Here is a 22,877-nt window from a genome sequence, read left to right as displayed (position 1 = left end):
AGAAATTTTTCTGGAACCAGTTTGAATTTAAAAAAAAAAAAACTTCTCTACCGTCGACTAAATCTAAATAGTTTATATGCTCAACCCATTACAAATTTTCATAATCCCCATTAAAGCAACAGATATCAATTTATATATTCATCTTCATTTCCATAAAATTTCGTATCGATATTTCCAGCACCACCTAAATAACCCGACACCAAGCACTGAGCTGGAGCCGTACCAGATTAATATATCGGGGGTTAGCAGTTTAGGGTTTTAGCGCCATTTGAAGCTCCGAGCACACCACCACTCTCTGCAACTCCTCTGCTCCCAGTTAACCACAGGTCAACCTCTCTCTCTCTCTCTCTCCCTCCCTCCCCTCTTAGTTTCTTCACGCGTATCATCCTTCCGTTTCGTTTCTAACTTTACACCAATTGTTTGTTAGTTACAGTAAATCCGTTATTCATAATTCAATCTTGATAATTTAATTCTGCTCTACTTGTTATTATAATTTTCTCGTTCCTTCACCGTCGTGGTTAGAAATGTCAATTTGCTCATCGTTGCCTTTGAATGATTTGCGGGGTTTCGAGAAATTATATTGTTTTGTTGCATCAGCTTTTGGATAATAATTAATCATAATTTTGCTAATTTCTAATGGTAATTGTTATAATTTATCTCATCTGTATGGCTTTCTATCAATGACAACAGGTTGGATGTCTAAGTGAGCAAAATGAAATCATTCAAAACGAAATAAAGGATTTTCGAAATGTGTGTGTATTAGAATTAGAATTTAGAACCTTATAATCAAATGAAAAGAAAACTGATTGTAAAACAACTCATCTGGGATTGGGTGTCATAAGGTACGACCAATACCGATTGTAATTGAATGGATGGGTGGAAGATCCTTCAAAACAGGTCGGTTTCAAACAGACTAAAAACAAGTGAAAATACTGAAACCCGATTTCTTACCGCGAGTGTAATCTGAACTCTTACACAACAGGTATATGGTATTACGTTGCACTGTTCTTCCCCTAAAGGAGATATCTTTCTGTTTGTGTTCTTCTAACTTATATTTGTGTGCCTGTTTGTGATGGATATTCATGTATATACGTGTTTGGATTTTATGGACAAGTGTATGCGCGATCAATGTACACTATACACATATACAAGTTACAACTTACAACACATTATTGTGTTTTTTTTGTTTCCTCACATTTTAATTAAAGATTTGAGAGTCCATCAGCGATTACCCTACAATAGTTTGTGAATTGTGAATTCTGTTGTTATTACCATGCTGTTTTAAGTGTTGATACTTCACATTGATTTTTCATAGTTTACTTATCATTGCCCCCGTTGTTGAATGTAATGTTATACTTTAAGATGATTTAGTGCAGGAGAAAGTTGTGTATGTGTGTGTGTATGTGTATTTTCTTCATCGTCGTTTCTTGTTACTTTTTATTTTAAAAATCTGGTCCATAAAAATGAATTAAATTAAATTTCTAAATCTTTGATGAGATTTCTTTTTCTTTTATGAATTTTCTGACAACATTTTATACACAGCTGAGCGGAGGATAGAAGAAGATTTTCAGTTTGGCTGAAAGTAAGAGTTACTATTAAGGAATGGCTACAGGCTTGGCTTCGAAATGTTCACGGGGTACGTCATTTGTCATGTAATCTGTTTTGTATTATTTGTGTGATTTCTTATTCAAATGTTAGATTCTAAATCCATTGAATTGTGTTAGGAAAATCTGTAAGAACTTTTATTTTTCAAGAATCAAGATTTTTTCTGCCATTAACTTCTTGCACCTTGCATGATAACTAAAGTAAAGTAGTTAGTGTGGATCTGATTCAAGATGTGGTTCTTTCATTATTCGTGTGGGATATCGTAGATATTGCTATATTGAAGTGGCGCAATTTTCTGATTTTCGTGGATTAAGTTTAAGCGTTTTTTGGTCTATGTTCTGCAACTGTTTGCTTATCACTCACTGCAATCTGTTCAATCTGCTGGAAACAAACCTAGTTGGTCGTTCGTTGTGGGGGTGCCTCGGCAACAACTTGTCTGGCTTATTGAGTACATCACATGAGACGACAAGCAGCACTTTCTTATCTCAGGTCAGTTTGTTGGTCTGATAATTTTTTGAAGATTATACCTATGTTAAAAAGTATATCCGATGAATATTTATGACGTTTTCAGGTAGAATATTTACTAGGATGGTTTCATGTAAATTTTTTTTTTACTGGTTTTAAATCTTGAATATTTTAGGTTGCATAGAATTAAGAATTTCTTATAGTCTTGAATTGGTAACATTTACAGAGCCATTTAGAAGAGTCAACAAAAAAGTTTCTAGTTAATTAATTCCAAGTTGGCTTACTGTTTCTTGTGTTTATCCTCCTTTATTACTTGGTGTTGAGATGAGACTGATTCGTAGTTGTTGTTGTCGGTTTTTGTTTGTTGCGCGTTTACAGCAGCAAAGGACCTTCATACAGATGAGGACTGTTCTCAAAGTCGTGGACAACTCAGGGGCAAAAAAGGTTATGTGTATACAAGCTTTGAAGGCAAATAAGAAGGGAGCAAGATTGGGAGACACCATTGTTGCATCAGTAAAGGAGGCCCATCCGAATGGAAAAGTGAAGAAAGGAAAGGTTGTTTATGGTGTGGTTGTTCGTGCTGCCATGCAGCGAGGCCGTTGTGATGGGAGTGAGGTCAAGTTTGATGACAATGCTGTGGTGCTCGTCGACAAGCAAGGGCAGCCGATTGGGACAAGAGTATTTGGACCCGTCCCGCATGAGTTGAGGAAGAAAAAGCATGTCAAGATTCTTAGTTTGGCAGAGCATATTGCCTGAAAAGTGGACCACAACGGAATTCCAGATGCACAATAAGAACAGAATGCTATCTTGTAACGAGGTGTTGGAATTTTGGAACATCCAGGTGACCAGTTAATTCAGCCAGATCTTGTAACGCTCAGCTCGACTCTCACTTTATTTGAATTTTACAATTTTCTTCTAGTTTACGAATTGTTCCGATTGTTGTCTCCGCCATGGCCCATGGAGGGTGAGGGAATTGATGGTGGATGAGCTACTAAGCTCATATGTGCTCCAACTCTGTCCATAGAGAAGAAAAGTGACTACAGGAGTCTTAGAATGTCAAATAGAAAGACAATTGACATTATTAATTCTAGTTTAATTTCTAATTGAGAAAATTGGAGCACTAATCCCTAAATTTTAGCCGAGTTGGAGCTTTGGCCTCTGAACTAAAAATTCACGAGTATTGGTCCATGAACTTATCACAATGTGAAACAATGGTCCTTTTGGGTAATTCTATTAGAACTTCTATACCTTATTTGCTCCTTTAGAGCCTTTATTTTTATGAATGTTTTAATGGTGTTATTCAAACGGACCATTGCCCCACATTGTAATAAATTCAAGGACGAACGCCCAAGGAGTTCTAGTTTTGGAACCAGTGCTCTAATTTTCTCTTTCTGACTAGCTAGAGAGTTGTTAGTTAGTGGGACATATTAGATTGTTAAGCATAATAATGTAAAGAAGTTGTCGATTCGTTCTCCCTGTATAAACCCATCCCTCAAAGTGCTATTGGATTCTTCCGTCTATCTGAGGAAGGGGGAGGAAAGTCGCCTGCGAAGGTTGGCGTATGTGGGGAGGGAGGGCTGGACGGAGGTGTGTTTGTGTTTTTTATAAAGAAAACAGTTTAGATGGAACAGATTCACCGCCATTGTGGCGTCCTAATCCAATAATAAACATGACAGTAGACACGTTCTATATAAATATTTCTCCTTTATAGGGGATAAAACTTTGAAAGGGTTGTGAATACAACGACTCACAACATTTAAGTTATGGAAAACTAATGAAAAGAGCTTGAAAACTTTGAGTTTTAATGATAAGGACAAAATAAAAGATAAAGTGAATAGTACCATGATTGACTTTTTAGTGTAAAAATGTGGTTTTTCGTTAAAATAAACAGTACCGAATGCTTTTCGTTAAAGTTCCCGGTTGATCCCACACGAAGAAGCCACAAGTTACAAATGATGCAGTTATTATTTGTTAATTAGAGAGAATCGGAGAGTTTATGTAGCATAAGGGTATAAATCACAGATTTAACACTCGTACCATCTGTAAGAAACACATTATAGAACCACAGTAAGCAACAAACAATTGAACGTTGGAGAATCATAATACCAATTGAAGACTCGAATGGGTAAACGGCGTCGCGTCTTCAGAATACAATTCGTAATGCGAGTCTGGTGGTAAACATATTCCTGGAAGCTATATTGCAGTACCACCATTCCCACATCTCATAAAGAAAATACAGCACAACAGCCAGCACATGATTGCAGTTCCTCTTGAGTAATTCTTCGGGTAGGTTCAAAATTCATACTCAGTTTTCATTCCTTCCCAAAATCTGCATTGTAGTGGGCGCTAGATTCGAGTTTCTTGGCTTCATTCAGCTTTCGTACAGCCTGAAATATAAAACATACAAAAACACTTAGAATAGAGACACCAAAAATGATTATTTGTATGCACAGTGCTAAACGAGCAAGACAAACATCGCCAAGCAACAAACTGTATGCTACAGAACCAAATGCATGACACCACTTTGACTTCAGTAGCGCACTATCGTTCTCTCACTTGAGAGGTCTTTGGGTTCAACAATGTTCATGAGAGTAGGTAGTCAAACTCCATAGGCGACAAACCCAGCCAAGCCATTGCAATAATGAAATTTCTTAACTTGTAAATCCTTTGTAAAATCTAAACTAACTACTTTTCACTAGAAAACAAGTTAAAGCATATAACTTGTATCTAGATGCTTTCTTCAGGTGCATGGTTAAGCGCCTCCTACACAGTACACATTTTGACCTAGAACAAAATGAATCAGACAACTCTAAACACCACCAAAGACATTCTTAGATTCCATAATTTTCAGGATGACCATCATTGGTTTCACGCCACATCACCATGACCATAACCCAAGTAGTTTCAAGCCTCATTTCCATCTATTAATCATCATCATTTTTGGTCGAGTATAACATCAGTACTTTATTTAACACGTACCTTCATGAAATCTTCATGGATGACATAATCCCTCTCAGCACGGATCGCAGACATCCCAGCTTCGGTGCAGACATTACGAAGATCAGCTCCATTAAAACCCTAAAAAGAAGACAATGAATCAAATCATTGAGGTAAAGCATGAAATAAAATCTTTTGATATAGATATAAATATCATCCTGCTTACCTCAGCAAGTTTCACAACTGCCTCATAATCAATGTCCCCATGTTTGGCTATCCCAGCAGCATGGATTTTGAGAATTTCCATTCTTGATTGCTCATTAGGCAATGGGATCTCTATCTTGCGGTCTAGTCGCCCAGGGCGGAGAAGTGCTGGATCCAGGACATCAGGCCTATTGGTTGCCATGATCATTTTCACCTGTGAAATGAAACAAATCAACATCCATCATCCATGCCAAAATATGATCTGCTTTTATAGCATTATCAGTTTATACACGCATAAACAGATAAATGTGTTTACACCTATTTGTTATGACCAAACCAAAAAAATAAAGCTTGATTTCAACCAAAACATACATACCTTTCCGAGCTGATCAAATCCATCTAACTGGTTAAGCAACTCCATGAGTGTTCGCTGAATTTCTCGGTCTGCACTAGTCCCTTCACTAAAACGCCGTCCACCAATAGCATCGATCTCATCCATAAAAATGATACAAGGCTAAACACAAAGTCAACACAATAAGTATGCTTTTAAATAAGAACATCTACTGTTAAACTGAAAGTAATATTCCAGCACCTACCTGGTGATCACGGGCATAACCAAACATTTCCCTTATCAATCTTGCACTTTCACCGATATATTTGTCAATAATGGCACTTGATACAACCTGCACCAGGTATGTAGTATCGATTATCAAAGATAACTTGAAACAACTAAAAAGGATTCTATTCTTATTCAAAGAACGAGTACCGAAATTTGCAGCAACAAAAGTTATGACGTGATTTCCAAACTTCTACAGAAAAGAATAACTAACCTTAAGAAAGTTAGCATCTATGTTGCTAGCAATTGCTCTGGCAAGTAATGTCTTTCCAGTTCCCGGAGGTCCATACAGAAGAACACCCTGGAACAATTTAAATAAAATAAGAAAAGAAAAGCTGTATTTGGAAATTCTAAGTTTCTAGGTTTCTAAAATAGGCATCAGGCTTCCGAAAATGTGGTTAAAAATACGAAGAACACCAACAACATAAAATTACCTTAGGAGGTTTGATCCCCACTCTAAGGAAGAGCTCAGGGTTCATTAGAGGCAATTCAATGGATTCCCTAAGCTCTCGAATCTGATCCGATAGTCCTCCGACGGCTGAGTAGCTAACATTACCAGGATCTTCATGAAGCATATTATACACAACCGGATCAACCTACAAAAAGAATGTTCATGAGTGGCAGAATAAAGTGTCAAACTTGATAACAAATAATCGGAAGATAATTACTTCTCTGGGAAGAGCCCGCATGATAGTCAAAGTAGTCATATCCAAAACAACCCGCGTGCCGGCTGTTAGTTTTTCTTTGTCAACTTTACTGCGGCACCCAACCACATACCTTGGGCCACTACTTGCCTTCACAATAACTGAGTCAATAAAATAAAAGATCATTACTTTTGCAGTTCTCAAACACAAAGAAAGACCTAAAAGCACTACTCTCACAGGTTTCCTCCAACAATCAAATTTTAGACAATGAAACAAGCATTAAGCAAACAAACTACTTACGGCGTTCGTTATCGAGAGGCCTGAGAACTTCACCGATAATCTGTCCAACACTTTGAAGGGACTTCAAATCATCTTCAGTTTTCCCAAATTCTTTCTTTGCAGCCCGCAAGTTCTCTCTCACTGCATACCATCCCATTGCAAAAAAATCAATTGCGTGACCCAAACAAATTCTTCAAAGCATCTCAATTACTATAACCATAACATAACAGAAAGCCCCAAAAAAGCGAAATCGAATGCATTTGAAAATCTAGATAACAAAATCGGAACTGAACCGCTCAATTGAAAATCCGAATCGAAACCCTAAAAGGGCGAGCACAATAAAGCTTACTAATTGGGACAATTTGGTTTGTTAACTGCAAAGGGGGATTAGGGTTTGGGAGTGAATCTGACCTGCGCGAACTCGGGAATCGAGCTCCTTATGCTGGAGTAACCTTTTGCGGTAGTCGGCAACCGCTGTGCGACGTCGTACGGCGTCCTCTGTCTCAGTCGACATCGCAGGCGCTTTGTGGTGGGCAAGGTACTTAGAAACGAGATTTGGCGTTTCGTTGAGGATGGAGAAGAAATTAAGCTGCCAAAGCCTTTGGCTTCTTTTATGTTGCAGCTGTTTTGTCACTCAAGCAAACTCTTCTTTTCTTTTTCATTTCTTTTTATTTTTTAGTTTTTAACCATCGATATTTTTTAACAAACGCTATTATTTACATTAAAGAAAAAAGGACGGACTCAATCTTACAATCGGCTAGTAATATAATATGGTTTACATTCGTCTTTGACGAAAATCAAACCTAAAATTTCTTATTTACGAGTGAGACGGAATAGCACTAAACCATACTACAAAGTGGCAGCAAACTCTTCTTTTTGTATAGGATTAATAAAATTATAATAAAAAAACCCTAGAAAGTAAATTAGATTAATTATTTTTTTTTTATCCAAGGTGAATACATTACTAGTTAGTAGAATTTGTATAAAATAAAACTTCTAAGTAGATGATGTATTACCCTCGAATCTTGTCAATAGTTAGTTCGATGTTAAATTGTTAATTTATTTCCTCATTTCTTAGTTAAAATATAGGATGCTGTTATTCACACACTTCTTTTTACTTATCATATACACTATGTTAAATTATGTACTTTAATTTTCTTCAATTTATTCGACTTAACATCAGTAAATTGAGAAGAATGTTTGAAAAGTACCCAAAAAAATGGGTGTATAGCACTACCCTAAATATATTGTTATACAGATTCTCGTATAATGTGCATATTACAACCAGACATACATATTGTTTAAAAAAATATGATTATTTTGTATACTTCACAAGAATTCGCTATAATATACGATTTTTATTTAAATCATACATAACATATACGCATAAATGCACTTTTTACGTTTAATCCCTAATTTTATCCTAGTTCATTTTAATAAGGCTTAATCAACACCAAAAATCTGCTAAGTGCTAACATTTTACTTTTGGCGTTAGAACTGTGATTTGTACTCAGTGATCAAAGCCGCATGACAGTGAATTGTAATTCCAAAAGTATCTTTTAACTAATTAATCTATTATTATTTTTATAACTAACAATCAATCAATGATCTAGCTCACAGAACTCATGTCTACGAGGTCAAACAAGAAAACATTTCTAGTAGCGGGAGGCAAAAGATCTATCCCACAACTCAACTTCATGTGCATTATAGCCGCGACCGGTTATAACATCCGTTAAGAAGTTAGCCTCTCTCGAAGCACATGTTTCTAAGAAATATGTGAAAACATCAAGCAGTTTGTATTTTAAATATTACATCTAAAATCTTCATGAAATAACGTAATTTTAAAGGATCATCGATAATTTATTTGGGGTCCCCTTCAATGCAAACTTGTCTGAAACTTTTCCTTGTGTGTGAGGATAAATCATGATGCGGCCTGTTGACCTGTGGCTGAGCATCAAAGTTTAGTTTGAAGTGGCAGATTCAGATTTTAGGTTGGAAAAACTCATCACCGCATAAAGCAGAGTGGCGTGCATGCATGCAAAAAATGAAAAAGGTTGTGCAGACATCACTTCGTAAAATTTTATGGTTGCCTACTTTGCCATGCTAGAGACCTTTTACCCTACGTGATCACTCATAGATGGAAAGAAATGTTGGTGTATAGGCCAAACTAGTTCCCCAAAACCTAAGGCCTTTTTTTAGATGCAAATTAACAGAAGAGGGAGAGGGAGAGGGAGAGAGAGAGAGAGAGGTTGAAATAATGTTAGAACTTAGACCAATTCAAAGTGAGTCCAACCGTTAATTCAATGTTAGTGTTAGTCCAACCATTAATTATTTTTCTACTTCTAAATAAAGGCACCAAAACAAACAAAAGCTTCCAAAAGCCAAAATCTTCGTCCACAAACGTTGCCTCTTTCTTGGGAACTCCCAGCCTATCTGGGTTGTCACCTCCTTCCCTCCACTTATAATCTAAACAAAACACCAACCACGTCTTTGAAGAAAAAATAAAAACCCAAAAAATAAAGTAAAAAGTAAAAAAAAAAAAATTACCAACTACAGTTAGTTTTAGATCCCTTTTTCAAGTACATTTGCCAACCCTTTTGTGCTCAAACATCATCCCGCCCAGGAGGGATGGAGATAGAAAAATAACCAAGTAAACAAAACCCAATCTTTTTCTATCCTCCTTGCCATCACCACTTTCGACACCGATGGCTCTCCTCCTGGTCCTTCTTTTCTCCCTCCTTGCCTCCCCCACCTTCGTCCTCTCAGCGTCCTCCCCACCGTTTACTCCCCAAGACAACTTCCTCATCGATTGTGGCGCCGCCACCAACAAGGCCACCCTCCCTGATGGGAGAGCCTTCAAAACTGAATCAGAATCCACGCAGCAGTTGAAGGCAGACGATGACAACAAGGTCTCTGTCGACAAGGCAGACGTGCCTTCCCCTCTTTATTTGACTGCTAGGATTTTCAAGAGCGATGCAACTTACACGTTCCACATGGCAAGGCCGGGATGGCATTGGATTCGCCTTCATTTCTACCCGCTAAGCAACTCGGTGTTCGATCTTCAAAAGGCTACATTCAATGTCATGACGCAGAAGTACACTTTGCTACACAGCTTCAATGTGAACGAAAACAAGAACAACACAAAGAACCAAATTTTTATGAAGGAGTACCTTTTGAACATAACCGAGCAGCAATTCTCCATCAAGTTCTCTCCCATGAAAAACTCTGCGGCGTTCATCAATGCCATTGAGGTGGTTTCAGCTCCTGATAATTTGATCACCGACACGGCTAACAACCTTCAGCCGGCAAGCCAATTTCAAGGGTTGTCTAAATTCGGGTATGAAACAATGTACAGGCTTAACATGGGAGGACCCCTTGTCACATCCACAAATGACACATTAGGACGCTCTTGGTTGCCCGATGACGCATACATCAAGTCCAAAAACATGGCCAAGGCTACGTCGGTTGGGACTAGTACGATCAAGTATCCCGATGGACTAACCCCCCAAATCGCACCACCAACTATTTATGCAACCGCTGTCCAAATGGCTGATGCTGTTGTGAGCAATCAAAATTTCAACATAACATGGAATTTCCAGGCGGAAAATGCATTTGCCTACTTAATTCGATTACATTTTTGTGACATTGTAAGCAAGTCACTTGGTAACCTCTACTTCAATGTGTACATTAACGGGAACATGGCGATAAGCGATTTGGATTTGTCACACACTGTTAATGGTTTGGCAATTCCATACTACAAGGACATTGTCGTAAATGCTTCATTGGTATCTGACGGGTTATCAGTCCAGATTGGTCCTTCAAGAATGGACAATGGCGCACCAAATGCCATTTTGAATGGTTTGGAGGTGATGAAACTAAGCAATTCCGTGGACAGTTTGGATGGCGAATTTGGGGTTGATGGAAAGAAAGTGGAAACAGGCAGCGGCGGGCCTCACAGAGGTGCGGTGGCTGCAGTCGGGTTTGGTTTAATGTTCGGGGCCTTCGTAGGGCTCGGAGCAATGGTTTACAAATGGCGGAAGAGACCTCAAGATTGGCAAAAGAGGAACAGTTTCTCTTCTTGGCTACTTCCTGTCCATGCCGCCGACACTAGCTTCATGTCGAGCAAGACCTCAAGCAACATGTACAACTCCACATTAGGCCTTGGCCGCTACTTCACTTTTCAAGAGTTACAAGAAGCCACCAACAACTTTGACTCGAGTAAGATCATTGGTGTTGGTGGATTTGGCAATGTGTATCTTTGCATGATTGATGATGGGACTAGCGTGGCTGTCAAGCGAGGCAACCCCCAATCCGAACAAGGCATTACAGAGTTTCAAACAGAGATCCAGATGTTGTCCAAGTTAAGGCACAGACATTTGGTGTCACTGATTGGCTACTGTGACGAAAACTCAGAGATGATCTTGGTTTATGAGTACATGTCTAATGGACCTTTCCGCGATCATCTATATGGCAAGGACTTGCCTCCGTTGTCATGGAAGCAAAGACTAGAAATCTGTATCGGGGCAGCTCGCGGGCTTCATTACCTTCACACTGGAACAACACAAGGCATCATTCATCGCGACGTTAAGACAACTAACATTTTGCTTGATGATCAATTCACTGCCAAGGTTGCTGATTTCGGTCTTTCCAAAGACGCGACGATGGGACAGAACTATGTAAGCACTGCCGTGAAAGGAAGCTTCGGGTACTTAGACCCTGAATATTTCAGAAGGCAGCAGTTGACAGACAAGTCGGATGTGTACTCGTTTGGGGTTGTTCTACTTGAAGCACTGTGTGCAAGGCCTGCTATCGACCCGGCACTTCCGAGGGAGCAAGTGAACTTGGCTGACTGGGGAATGCAGTGGAAGAGGAAGGGACTTCTTGAAAAGATCATTGATCCTTTCCTCGTTGGATCCATTAACCCTGAATCAATGAAGAAGTTTGGCGAGGCTGCAGAGAAGTGTTTGGAAGAACATGGTGTGGATAGGCCCACAATGGGAGATGTGTTGTGGAACTTGGAGTATGCTCTGCAACTTCAAGAGGCATTCACTCAAGGAAAGCCTGAGGATGAAAGTAGCAGCGCTGTGCTGCCTTCCACTGAGGTCAATGCCGCTGCGACATCCCCTGCTGCTGTTGCGGTTCTTCCCCCTAATACCCCAACTTCGGCTAGCCACCCAACTACTATCCCTGAAGGCGACGAGGGTTCAACTAATGCTCACCCCATTGATGACCAATCGGGAACTGATATATTGGCTCAATTTTCCAATCTAAATGGTAGGTAAATTCAGAAAATTTGGTTCACCAAATGAAAGATGATGATCTAGTAGTATTTGTAGCCATGGTGGCCTAATCTACTCTTGCTAATAAGTTGGTCCCTCCTTTTTTCTCTCTCTAATTTTGTTTGGGGTATTGGGTTTTCAAGATCATAACAAAACTTTTTTAAGTTAATACAATATGATGATGTACTGGATGAGGAAATTATATAATTATTTTAGTGTAATATTTTGTAATTTATTTGTAGCATATATTAGACTGAATATTTGTGTGATTAGGGATTTAATCATATTGCGATAGACAACAAAGTGAAAATGTATGATGCTTAGCATTGGTTTTATGTACCAAAAAAAACCTCATTGCAACGATGCAAGTATGACCCAAAGTTTTTAGGATTGCCCCTTATTGGCAAACAAACAAATGATATCATAAATTGATCAAGAAATTCGAAACACTCATAAAATTTAGGTAGGGAGTTTGACCAGTTAGATAGTCAAACACTTCCACAAATAACGAGTCACGTTGTATTTAAGTACCACTCGACTTCGCACAGATATAACTTCCAATTCAATTGAGTTCACCTGCTAATTAGGTTACCCTATTGAATACTCTATTCACCGACACTCTCTCAAATAATAGGTTACACTGCATTTAAGAACCATTCGGCCTCATACAAATTAAGTTCCAATCCACACGAATTCGTCATGCTGATTAGGTTGCTCTATTACATAGTATGCCCACCACATGACTTGCATCCAATCCAATAGCATAACTCACCATAAAGGAATAAGGAAATAAAATATGAGCTCATTTGGATGTGCTTTTCAAATGACTAAAAGCGTTTTTAGTAAAAATTCTTTTGGAATAAATTCTTAGTAAAAATGCAAGTAAATTCTAAAAAAACACTTTAAGTGCTTCCTAAAAGTAGCACATAATTGGTGCTTCTTGCAGAAAGCACTTCAAGTGCTTTAGGAACCCATAAATATTTTCTCTAAAAGTGCTTTCAGTTATTTTAAAAGCACATTCAAACGAGTCCTATAACAGTAGAAACCTAAGCATTACAGAAGCAAAGACTGCAAAGAAAAGAAAATAATTATATTTATTTATTGGATTCCCATCCCAACCCCACCTTACGGGCTATTAACCAGAAACCCCATCTACAAGAAGTCCTTGTTTTGGCTAACGTTCCCCTTACTTCCTAATTTCTTTAAATTTTCATCCTCCAATTTTCAACAAATACAAGTACAAATGAGTTCAAACAGAAGCATTGAAATCTTTGACCTAAGAAGTGAGCTGGTTGGATCTGGAAATTCTGGAAACATATAAGACGCATAGATCATGTTTGGATACTCAATTAGCTTAGCCTCCTTCCTGGATTCTTCATCCACTGCAAATTCATGGCAATTAAAGACTTTGCACATGAAGTTTCGTTCTGTTTGTGAAGTGTCATAACACTTCGGTAGTGCTTCTGGTACCGGTCTAGGTCTAAATCTCCCTTGAACGGCATGAAGGATGGTGTGGAAAACCTCTAAGTCACGCCTGCTTGAACTCGTCTATGAATGGTGAAGCATTCACAATGGTTGCCTGCCTGTGTAGTGTGTCCTCCAAGTTTCTTTCTAGCCTCAAGTTTCTGATTCGGTCATCGAGCAACCGTTGTATTCTTCAAGTTAGATGGGATGTTCTCCTGCCTACTACTCCACCGCTTTCCAATTTAGCGGTGATCACTACTAAAAATGATATCATTGGCGACAGTTACAAACCGTTCTGTAAAGTAGAAAAAAGGTCGCAAGCTTTTGTGACAGTTGCAGAACCTGTAAACATATCGGTTTTATTAGGTTTGGGTCAATTTGAACCCGACCCGTTAAGCTAACGTGTCACTCAAACTCAACCCGTTAAACTAACGGGTCACTCAAACCCAACCCATTATGCTAATGGGTCACCCGTTTTTTTTTTTAATTTTGTAGAAGTAACTCAAACATAATTGCATATTTGTTCTAACAGATTAATAGTTAGAAGTTAGAAACTAGAATGTAACACTAGTTTGATAATATTTTGCATATGAATTAATCACATCATGTAGAAATTATTTAGCAAGAGGGTTCAATGATGCTTCTCTTCGAACCCTTGGGCTCACACTTGCTAAACCATCGAGCTCATATGATCATATCCCTTGGACCAAGGAGGTGTATATCATGATGAATTATAATGATCAGTTCAAACGTTTACTGTTGCCAACCATACTGTTGATTGCGGTTTCAACCCATCATGTTTTAGCCTCGACTTGCTATAGAGCAAAACATCAAATAACTCATAAATTTCAAATTTTATCTAATTGAACAAGAAATATAATGAAAATGGGAGTCCTACAGACTTAAGAATGGCCTGGATGCTTTCTCACTATGTTCCGCAGGTGCTTCCTGCCACCGGTTGAGCGGCGGCACTTCAGCTGCTAGGAGAACACCACGATGGAACCGTGTGGTACAAATCCGCGAAGGATGAAAATGGTGTTTTGGGTCCTAAGCTAGGTTTTTGCACAACCGCTGGGAGGTAGCAGTTTGCTCGAAGAAGGAAGGAGTGACGGCAGGAGGAATATGGTTTTGAGAAGGAAATAGAGATTAGTTTTTCTTTTAATGAAATTATATAAACATCCTCACTAACGGGTGTTAATGGGTTCGCAGGTGAACCCGAAATAAACCGTAAAATAACAGATGATTAATGGGTACAACCGTTAACAACCCAGCCTGTTAAGCTTTCACTTAAATGTTGATTTTAACGAGTTGGGTCGGATTGGGTTAACGAGTTGGGTCCAAAATTCCACCTATAGTTGCAGACACTTCACAATTAGTATATGTTGCAAATATTTCTCATTTATTACAACGGATTTAACCATCGCAATAACATATTGCGACAAGGTTGGATTATGTCAATAGGATTTGTGTCGCAACAACTTGAGTGTTGGATTTAGCCCTGGTTTGGCTTTAGCTTAAGTTTAAAAAAAAAAGTTGGCATGAAAATAAGTTGAAGCATTTTAAGTGTTTGGTAAACACTTTAAATCAATTTTTTTTTTCAAAGTTATGGGTGAAAAAAAGATGAAAACCAGAAGCTGGAAATAACAGCTTCAACAAAACAACTTATTTTGGTAAAACACAGATGAACAGTAAAAAATAAATGAACTTTTCAAATTTCCAATCCTACCCTTCTTTCTCTCTATCATCAGTCGTGCCCTTCTATTCTACCTCTCTCTCGCATTAAACGAGACATTACGGAACTTCTTCACTGAAAAAGCTGCAAAATTATGCAGGGGTTCCTTATAGTTTTTAATTTTCAAATAGAAATCAAACCGAGTTCGTAAAACCTCGAATTCATCAAATTTAATCATGCAACTCGCTGGTCTCTCACATCAAGAAACTAGGAAACGCAACAGAAGGTCACAGAGGTTTATTACTCGAATTCTAACTCAAATCCAATAGACAGAGCAAGGAAATCCTACCTGAGATTAGAAGGGGTTAAGCCCAAGTTTGATACCAGTCAAATTTTGTATTGATTCTTGCCGAAGTGCTCAGGGATTTAAGTTCTCACATTTTCTTATCCGCAAACCCAAACACACGATTCCCATAACCTAAACTTGGGGTTAAATTCGTAGGGGTGGAGATGGTGATAATCTGGTGGTGAGATTGTTTGAGATCGAAGGTTTGTGTGTAGGGTTGTCTTAGTGGAGGAAAGAGTGCAGAGAGAGAGAGGGCTGAGAGTTTTCAAGAGAGTTTGGGAATGTAGACTGTAGAGGGAAAGGAAGACACAAGGAGAAGGGAAATGGGGTGTGGGCCCCACGGCCACACAAAATCCTCACATAAAAATAGTAATATTAAATAAAAATATCATAATAGTAATATAGTAACATATATTACATAATAATAATAAATCATATATTTAAAAAAAAAATTATAAAACAGAAATTTTAGGGACGGGACGTTTGTTATGAGACCTAAAGTTGAGGTGGTAAAATGTAATTTACCCTAAATAATATTTGAGATCAAATTTATAAATATTTTTTCTTTTAAACATAAAGTATATTTAGTAATTCACCTTTATTTGTTAAGAAAATTAAATTAATGGCACATCTAGTATTATACCCTTTTTGGTCATTTCACACAGTCACAGCTCTTTTACATAAAAGTTTACCAAACACTATAATACTGCTTTTTTTTTTTTCCAAAAGCATTTTTACAAAAAAATTTACCGAACACTCTGCTGCTTTATTTCACAATTGCTTATTCTTACAGTACAACAGAAGCAGTTTTTTTTTCAAAGCACAGCAATACTAAACCAGCCATTAGTGTCGTAAATACTTGTGGAATGGGTTTATAATTTCAACGCGTTTATAATTAAATGTTAATATCGTGCCTCATTGATTCATGGAATGGGTTACTTGAGGTGATTGTGGAATGATGTTAAATATGATTGTTATTAATATAATTAGATCAGTGATCAATGCGCTAGAGGATACTATTGTGCTTTATTGATTCTTTGATTTATTACATGATATGAATTGCGATTTTATGTTGAAACATAATGATTTATATGATGGATGAAATAGAAACCTTGATTGTCATGTGGGTTGTTATGTAGCTTGAATCAAATAATTCATGCTTGTCAAGTCCAAATGTTTGATTGAGGAATGTTATGCCTTTTGGCTTGACTGAACTGTGTTATATGTCGAGTTGTAGCGAAGGTGAACTACGAATGGCTTGATCCCTATTGAGGGTACGTAGGCAGTCTAACGAGGAGGTTAGATGAAGCCATAAAGTATACGAAAAATTATTATGCATTTGGATCTTGAATTATACTTTGTACATATCTCGGAGGCGGGGTCTGTTGGATGTACGGATGCTTGGTGACACCATATGTTGATTCTAGACGTATGTCGAGATCGGGGCGTGACAAATATACAGATTCTTGGTGACACCATGTGTCGATTCTAGACATATGTCGGGATCGGGGCGTGACAACTTTTAGTGGTATCAGAGCTTAGGTATTAGGTCCAAGCACCTTTACCTTTGGTTGTTAGAAATTGTGTCATGGAGATGGAATGTATTGTTATTGAATTTATATTCGAATCTTGAATATTGATTATTGTGAATTGAATCATGAGTATATTGGTGAATTCTTGTTATTATTGACATTTCTTGTGCTTGTACAAAGATTGGTATTGAGGTCGTGTTGAGACGATGATAATTGTATTTGCGAGCTATGGTTTGATATTGTCGAGCTTAATGTTAGCTAAATTTGAGTATAATTAAAGTGTCAATGCCAATTGTGAATCGTTATCTATTTGATATGTGGCATTGGTGGATATGAATTGGTACTAAAATTTCGAGGACGAAATTTTTTTGAAGGGGGGAAGAATGTGAAATCCCGTCCCTGGATTTCAGTATTTAAAGGTACATATTTTCGTATTATTAATTTCAACGCGTTTATATGTACGACGTATGTTTTTTTTAGAAGCCCCTCAATTGCGTATTGTTGTAAAATAAAAAAATCAAAAATCAAAACTAGAGTTGCCAACTGGCAGCTAAAGAAGAGAGAACAAAAAAAAAAGTGGAGAGGTTGCCTGATGGCAGGGAGGGAAAGGAAAAGAAGGGGGAATTGGAGAGATGAGGGAGGTGGGACAAATCAGGGGAGGAAAGAGGAAGCAGGGGAACGAATCAGAGAAGGGAATGAGGGGATGGGAGAGAGAGAGCAGCATGGGATCAAGGATCCCTACTCAACTTGTGTGACCTGACCGGATTGGAAGTAATGGAACCGTGGGTTCCTCCGGCTAAATTCCGATGAATTAAGCTGAGCCACTACCTGGGAATCACTCCATGACCTTCCCTCTACCCATTCCACTCCAAAATTGATAGAATTTGCACTTGAAATTGTGAAACCCGCACAGTGGGTGCGACAGGGTTCGTGGTGACAATCCATCAATTTTGAAGGTAACTCAACCAATTACCACCACCATTAGACTCTCATTGAACCCAGGAACAAAGCCCAAATGACCTTGGAGATGTCGGAGCAAGTATGGAGTTCGAATCGAAGCACACCCAATTCTAGGGTTCAAGCGTTTCCAGGCCGAGTTGGCCTTAGCCACAGGTATGAAAATTCCTCCCCTCATTGAGATCTACATGCTTGTAAAATTTGGTAATTTTTGGAATTAGTTAAATTTTCAGGCGAGTTGGGGCGGCCAACCGCCGTGTGCGGCGGTGTGTGGGCCGAAGTAACCCCTAACCTTCCTAGGCTAAATTTGATACCCCATATGTGAAGTCTGATTGATGAAATCTCGTTGTATGGCTATAGATTTGATGGAGACCGCCACTTAGACATTATATGAATCGATGATCAGACTGTTGGATCCTCACCAAACTTTAATACATTATAGTACGAAATATTTGAGGGCCATAGGAACTTACGGATTGGGAATCCGACATACGGATCTTCCCGAATTGGATTTGTAAGTTTGTAAAATAAAACGTTAGCCACCACCAAAAATTGTGATTGGCGAAGATCCGACCATTGGATCGTGGTGAGACTTTAGTATGATATTCTATGAGTATAATGAGGACCTTAGGAAGTTACAAATCCGAAATCCGATGGGCGTATCTTTTGGATCGAATTATGTAGAGTTGTGGACTCTACCGTTGACCGAGAGTTGACTTTTGGTCAACATATCTCGAAACGTTCTAGATACTATAATTGGTACCACCAAAGACTAAGTGAAGTCTAGTGGACCCACATTGGTTAGAGAGTGACTTGAATATAGGGGATAGGGTTACTACCTTAATTTCTTATATTAGTATCCGTTGTGAATATGAATTGGTTTTATAAATATGATTTCTATTGAAATATGATTTTTATATATTTAGCCATAGACCTATGTTTATTAAACATGATTTGGCTTGTGTACTGATGATGGTTGTGATATATGTGGGTTTAATTATCTTTTTAGTAATGTGAATGATGTGTATAACTATTTTTATGACAATGTGAGCCAAGAATCTTATTAGAAGTATGATGTAGAACTTATAGGCTGGTGTGACATATTTGTTGGTGGCCATGAGAAGTTGATGGTGTAGGTAACTACGTTGTAACTCATAGGGGTTGAGGTATAGGTAGATAGTGTGCTGAACTGATTGCACCAGGTAGCAGTGGTACTTAGATGGTCTTGCTTGGTATATTCACGATGAGGGACCATACGTACTTTAAGGGTGATCGTGCTTGGTATATCCGTGATGGGTGATCACCGCTTGCATGATTAGACTATGCTTATGGTCCTGCTTGGTATATCTGCGATGGGGGACCATACGCATTCTAGGAGTGATCATGCTTGGTATATCTGTGATGGGTGATCACTACCTAGAGTTATAGAATACAGTCCTGCTTGGTACATCTATGATGGGGGACTGTTGGGGTGATCATGCTTGGTATATCCGCGATGGGTGATCACTGCCTGCACAAAAAGATTATGCCTATGGTTCTGCTTAGTATATCCGCGATGGGGGACCATACGCATTTTAGAGGTAATGATAATTAGTTGTACTTGGTACATTTCGATAGGCGATCATAATTTAGTTTAGATTTCGTTGAGTGGTTCGGAATCATATCCTGGTTTAGAATCCGTTGAGTGGTCTGGAATCCCTACTCTTGCTCATTTCCATAAGTTAGACTAGAACCCTGGATTCGAGTGAATAGGAATTACCCACAATAGACCTTGTGAATATAAATTAGAATTATCAAGTTATTACTTGGAATCCAGGCAGGGAATTATGTAGAATTCCTTTATTAAATTTTGTGCACTGATGTGTGATTTGGTTGACTGATTAACATAATTAAATGTTAATATCATGCCTCCTTGATTCATGGAATGGGTTACTTGAGGTGATTGTGGAATGATGTTGAATATGATTGTTATTAATATAATTAGATCAGTGATCAAGGCAACTAGAGGATACTATTGTGCTTTGTTGATTCTTTGATATATTACATGATATGAATTGCGATTTTATGTTGAAACATAATGATTTATATGATGGATGAAATACAAACCTTGATTGTCATGTGGGTTGTTATGCACTCACCCAGTAAAGATCACATGGCTACGGTAATGCGAATTTTGGCATATCTCAAGTCTGCACCTAGTAAATGAATACTTTATGGAAAACGTGGACATCTAAAGGTTGAGGGGTTTACAGATGCAGATTGGGCTAGCAATGTTACTAACAGGCGATCTACATCTGGGTATTTTACATTTGTTAGAGGTAATTTGGTTACATGGCGTAGTAAGAAGCAGAAAGTGGTGTCAAGGTCATCTGCAGAAGCTGAGTATAGAGGTATGGCCCACGGAATATGTGAACTTCTTTGGTTGCGTAAACTTTTGAGATGTCTTGGTTTTGAACCAAATGATGTTATGAAGTTATATTGTGACAATAAATCTGCAAGGGAAATAGCTGATAATCCGGTACAACATGATCGAACAAAGCATGTGGAGGTTGATCGACACTTTATCAAGGAAAATCTTGAAAGGAAGATTGTGTCTATATAGATTGTGAGTTCAGGAGATCAGTTGGTCGATGTTCTTACTCATGCAGTATCTAGTAAGGTTTTCCAAAACTCAATTATCAAGTTGGGCATGTATGATATGTATGCACCAACCTGAGGGGGAGTGTTGATTTGAGTCTTAATTGTAAATGTTATTGGAGTCCTATTTTAGGTAGGATTAGGATATGTAATCTTTAGGATTTAGTTTCCTTATTTATTTGTAATTACTTTCCTTGTAGGATAAGGTAAGGTATGTGTGCCTATATATTTGTAAACCCTAGATGATGAATAAAATAACAAAGTATTTTGATGCATTTCTTCTACTCAAATCCAACATGTTATGCTAATGGGTCACCTGTTTAAGTTGTTAACAATTTTTTCTTTTTTTTTTTTTTTTAAATTTTGTAGAAGTAACTTAAACACAATTGCATATTTTTTTCTAAGTAATAGATTAACGGGTAGAAGTTAGAAACTAGAACATAACACTAGTTTGATAATATTTTGTGTATGAATCAATTACATCCTTTAGAAATTATTTAGCATGAGGGTTCAATGATGCTTCTCTTCGAACCCTTGGGCTCACACTTGCTAAACCATCGATCTCATATGATCATATCCCTTGGACCAAGGAGGTGCATATCATGATGAATTATAATGATCAGATCAAACGTTTACTGTTGCCAACCATACTGTTGATTGCAGTTTCCACCCATCATGTTTGAGCCTCGACCTGCTGCAGAGCCAAACATCAAATAACTCATAAATTTCAATTTTTATCTAATTGAACAAGAAATATAATGAAAATGGGAGTCCTACAGACTTGAGAATGGCCTGGATGCTTTCTTACGGTGTTCCGCATGTGCTTCCTGCTACCGGTTGAGCGGTGGCACTTCAGCTGTTAGGAGAACACGACGGTGGAACCGTGTGGTACAGAGCCACAAAGGATGAGAATGGTGTTTCGGGTCCTAAGCTAGGTTTTTGTACAACCGCACGGAGGTAGCAGTTAGCTTGGAGGAGGAGGGGAGGAGTGACGGCAGGAGGAGTATGGTTTTGAGAAGGAAATAGGGATTAGTTTTTCTTTTAATGAAATTATATAAACAACCACACTAACGGGTCTTAACAGGTGTTAATGGGTTCGCGGGTGAACCTGAAATAACGAGTGATTAATAGGTTCATCCGTTAACAACCCGACCTGTTAAGCTTCCACCCAAATGTTGATTTTAACAGGTTGGATCAGATCGTGTTAACGAGTCGGGTCCAAAATGCCACCTCTAATTGCGACAAGGTTGGATTGTGTCAATAGGATTTGTGTCGCAACTGTTAGAGTATGAGTGTGATTCTCACAGTTTAGTAATAATCATTGTTATTTCAGATTGGTATAAAGAGGTCTTAATGTGTTTATAAGAGTTCATTCAATTTTGGTTTAGATTGAAACTCTACTGTTGGCTTGAGAATAGAACTCATACTTGTACAAGGATTTGGTCTTATATTCCTTGTAGGATTATTATAGGGTAATCCAGATTTTGTAGTATAAAAACCACAAGCCCCTGCTCTCACAAAAATACGCTCTTATTGTTCCAATTACCTATAACTTGGAGAGCATTGAGTTTTGCAGAGAGGAGAAGGTTGTGTGTAGAGGGTGTCTTGGTATGAGTCCATGTGACAGTTAAAAAGGATGGAGAAGTCGGATTGTACATGCAATGCCACGGCTTGGTGCTTTACGTGTCCTGCTGTATTCTTGAACCCAGTTCCTTTTGGCAACAAAATAGTTTTCAACTGCAGCAAAGGTTGTGATGTTCATGGTTATGACACCATCCGCGTGGCTCTTGCCTCAGTTGATCCTAGTCATGGTTGGACTGTCACCAATCATCACAACATTGGTCATTTGCTTTTCAACGATGACAGTCATTTCAGAATCCACTCGTGATTTGGCTTAATGGAATAGAACCATCTGTTGTCTTTTAACATCACACATGGGAAAGACTTCGTGAAGTAGTCTGGAGGTATGTGTTGCACATATCACTTCAATATTTGCATATGTAGAAAATATTTGATGTGTTGGTTGTGATTTAGTTGGTAAATTCTTGTGTTCTTGGTTAAGTATATTAACATAAAGCCTATGGTTAATCTTACATGTGGTATCAGAGCCATTGAATTTAACATCTAAATTCGATCAAAAATAAAAAATAAATAAATAAATAATAAAAAGGAGCAGCAAGATGTAATGGTAAATTAGCAGCGGTCGAGCTTAGTTTGTGAGAAAATATGTAGGGTTTGAA

General features: G+C 38.1%; 3 protein-coding genes across 4 annotated transcripts; 2 read left to right on the top strand and 1 right to left on the bottom strand.

Annotated features, from left to right (window-relative positions):
* The first annotated feature begins 119 nt into the window (after positions 1 to 119).
* Positions 120 to 2,988, top strand: LOC126587980 (50S ribosomal protein HLP, mitochondrial-like). Of its 2 annotated transcripts, none has more exons than XM_050253097.1 (4): positions 120 to 326; positions 1,543 to 1,636; positions 2,003 to 2,094; positions 2,452 to 2,988. In XM_050253097.1, exons 2-4 carry the CDS (start codon positions 1,603 to 1,605, stop codon positions 2,824 to 2,826), a joined length of 501 nt encoding a protein of 166 aa, XP_050109054.1. In that variant the 5' UTR covers positions 120 to 326; positions 1,543 to 1,602; the 3' UTR covers positions 2,827 to 2,988. The 2 variants fall into 2 exon arrangements, with proteins under 2 accessions (XP_050109054.1, XP_050109053.1); XM_050253096.1 differs by having other exon boundaries at positions 128 to 326; positions 2,449 to 2,988.
* Positions 2,989 to 4,016: 1,028 nt separating this feature from the next.
* LOC126586887 (26S proteasome regulatory subunit 10B homolog A) lies at positions 4,017 to 7,366 on the bottom strand. The gene is made up of 10 exons (XM_050251852.1): positions 7,162 to 7,366; positions 6,772 to 6,891; positions 6,496 to 6,632; positions 6,262 to 6,423; positions 6,042 to 6,128; positions 5,808 to 5,894; positions 5,588 to 5,725; positions 5,234 to 5,425; positions 5,050 to 5,148; positions 4,017 to 4,457 (listed from the first exon to the last, which is right to left on the bottom strand). Exons 1-10 carry the CDS (start codon positions 7,262 to 7,264, stop codon positions 4,383 to 4,385), a joined length of 1,200 nt encoding a protein of 399 aa, XP_050107809.1. The 5' UTR covers positions 7,265 to 7,366; the 3' UTR covers positions 4,017 to 4,382.
* A 1,791-nt stretch (positions 7,367 to 9,157) lies between these two features.
* LOC126584837 (probable receptor-like protein kinase At4g39110) lies at positions 9,158 to 12,138 on the top strand. Its single transcript, XM_050249203.1, has one exon. It carries the CDS (start codon positions 9,456 to 9,458, stop codon positions 12,030 to 12,032), a length of 2,577 nt encoding a protein of 858 aa, XP_050105160.1. The 5' UTR covers positions 9,158 to 9,455; the 3' UTR covers positions 12,033 to 12,138.
* Positions 12,139 to 22,877: the final 10,739 nt, after the last annotated feature.

This window comes from Malus sylvestris, chromosome 10 (genome assembly GCF_916048215.2).
Source record: "Malus sylvestris chromosome 10, drMalSylv7.2, whole genome shotgun sequence".
Classification (NCBI taxonomy): domain Eukaryota; kingdom Viridiplantae; phylum Streptophyta; class Magnoliopsida; order Rosales; family Rosaceae; genus Malus; species Malus sylvestris.
This window is presented reverse-complemented; position numbering and strand designations above follow the sequence as displayed.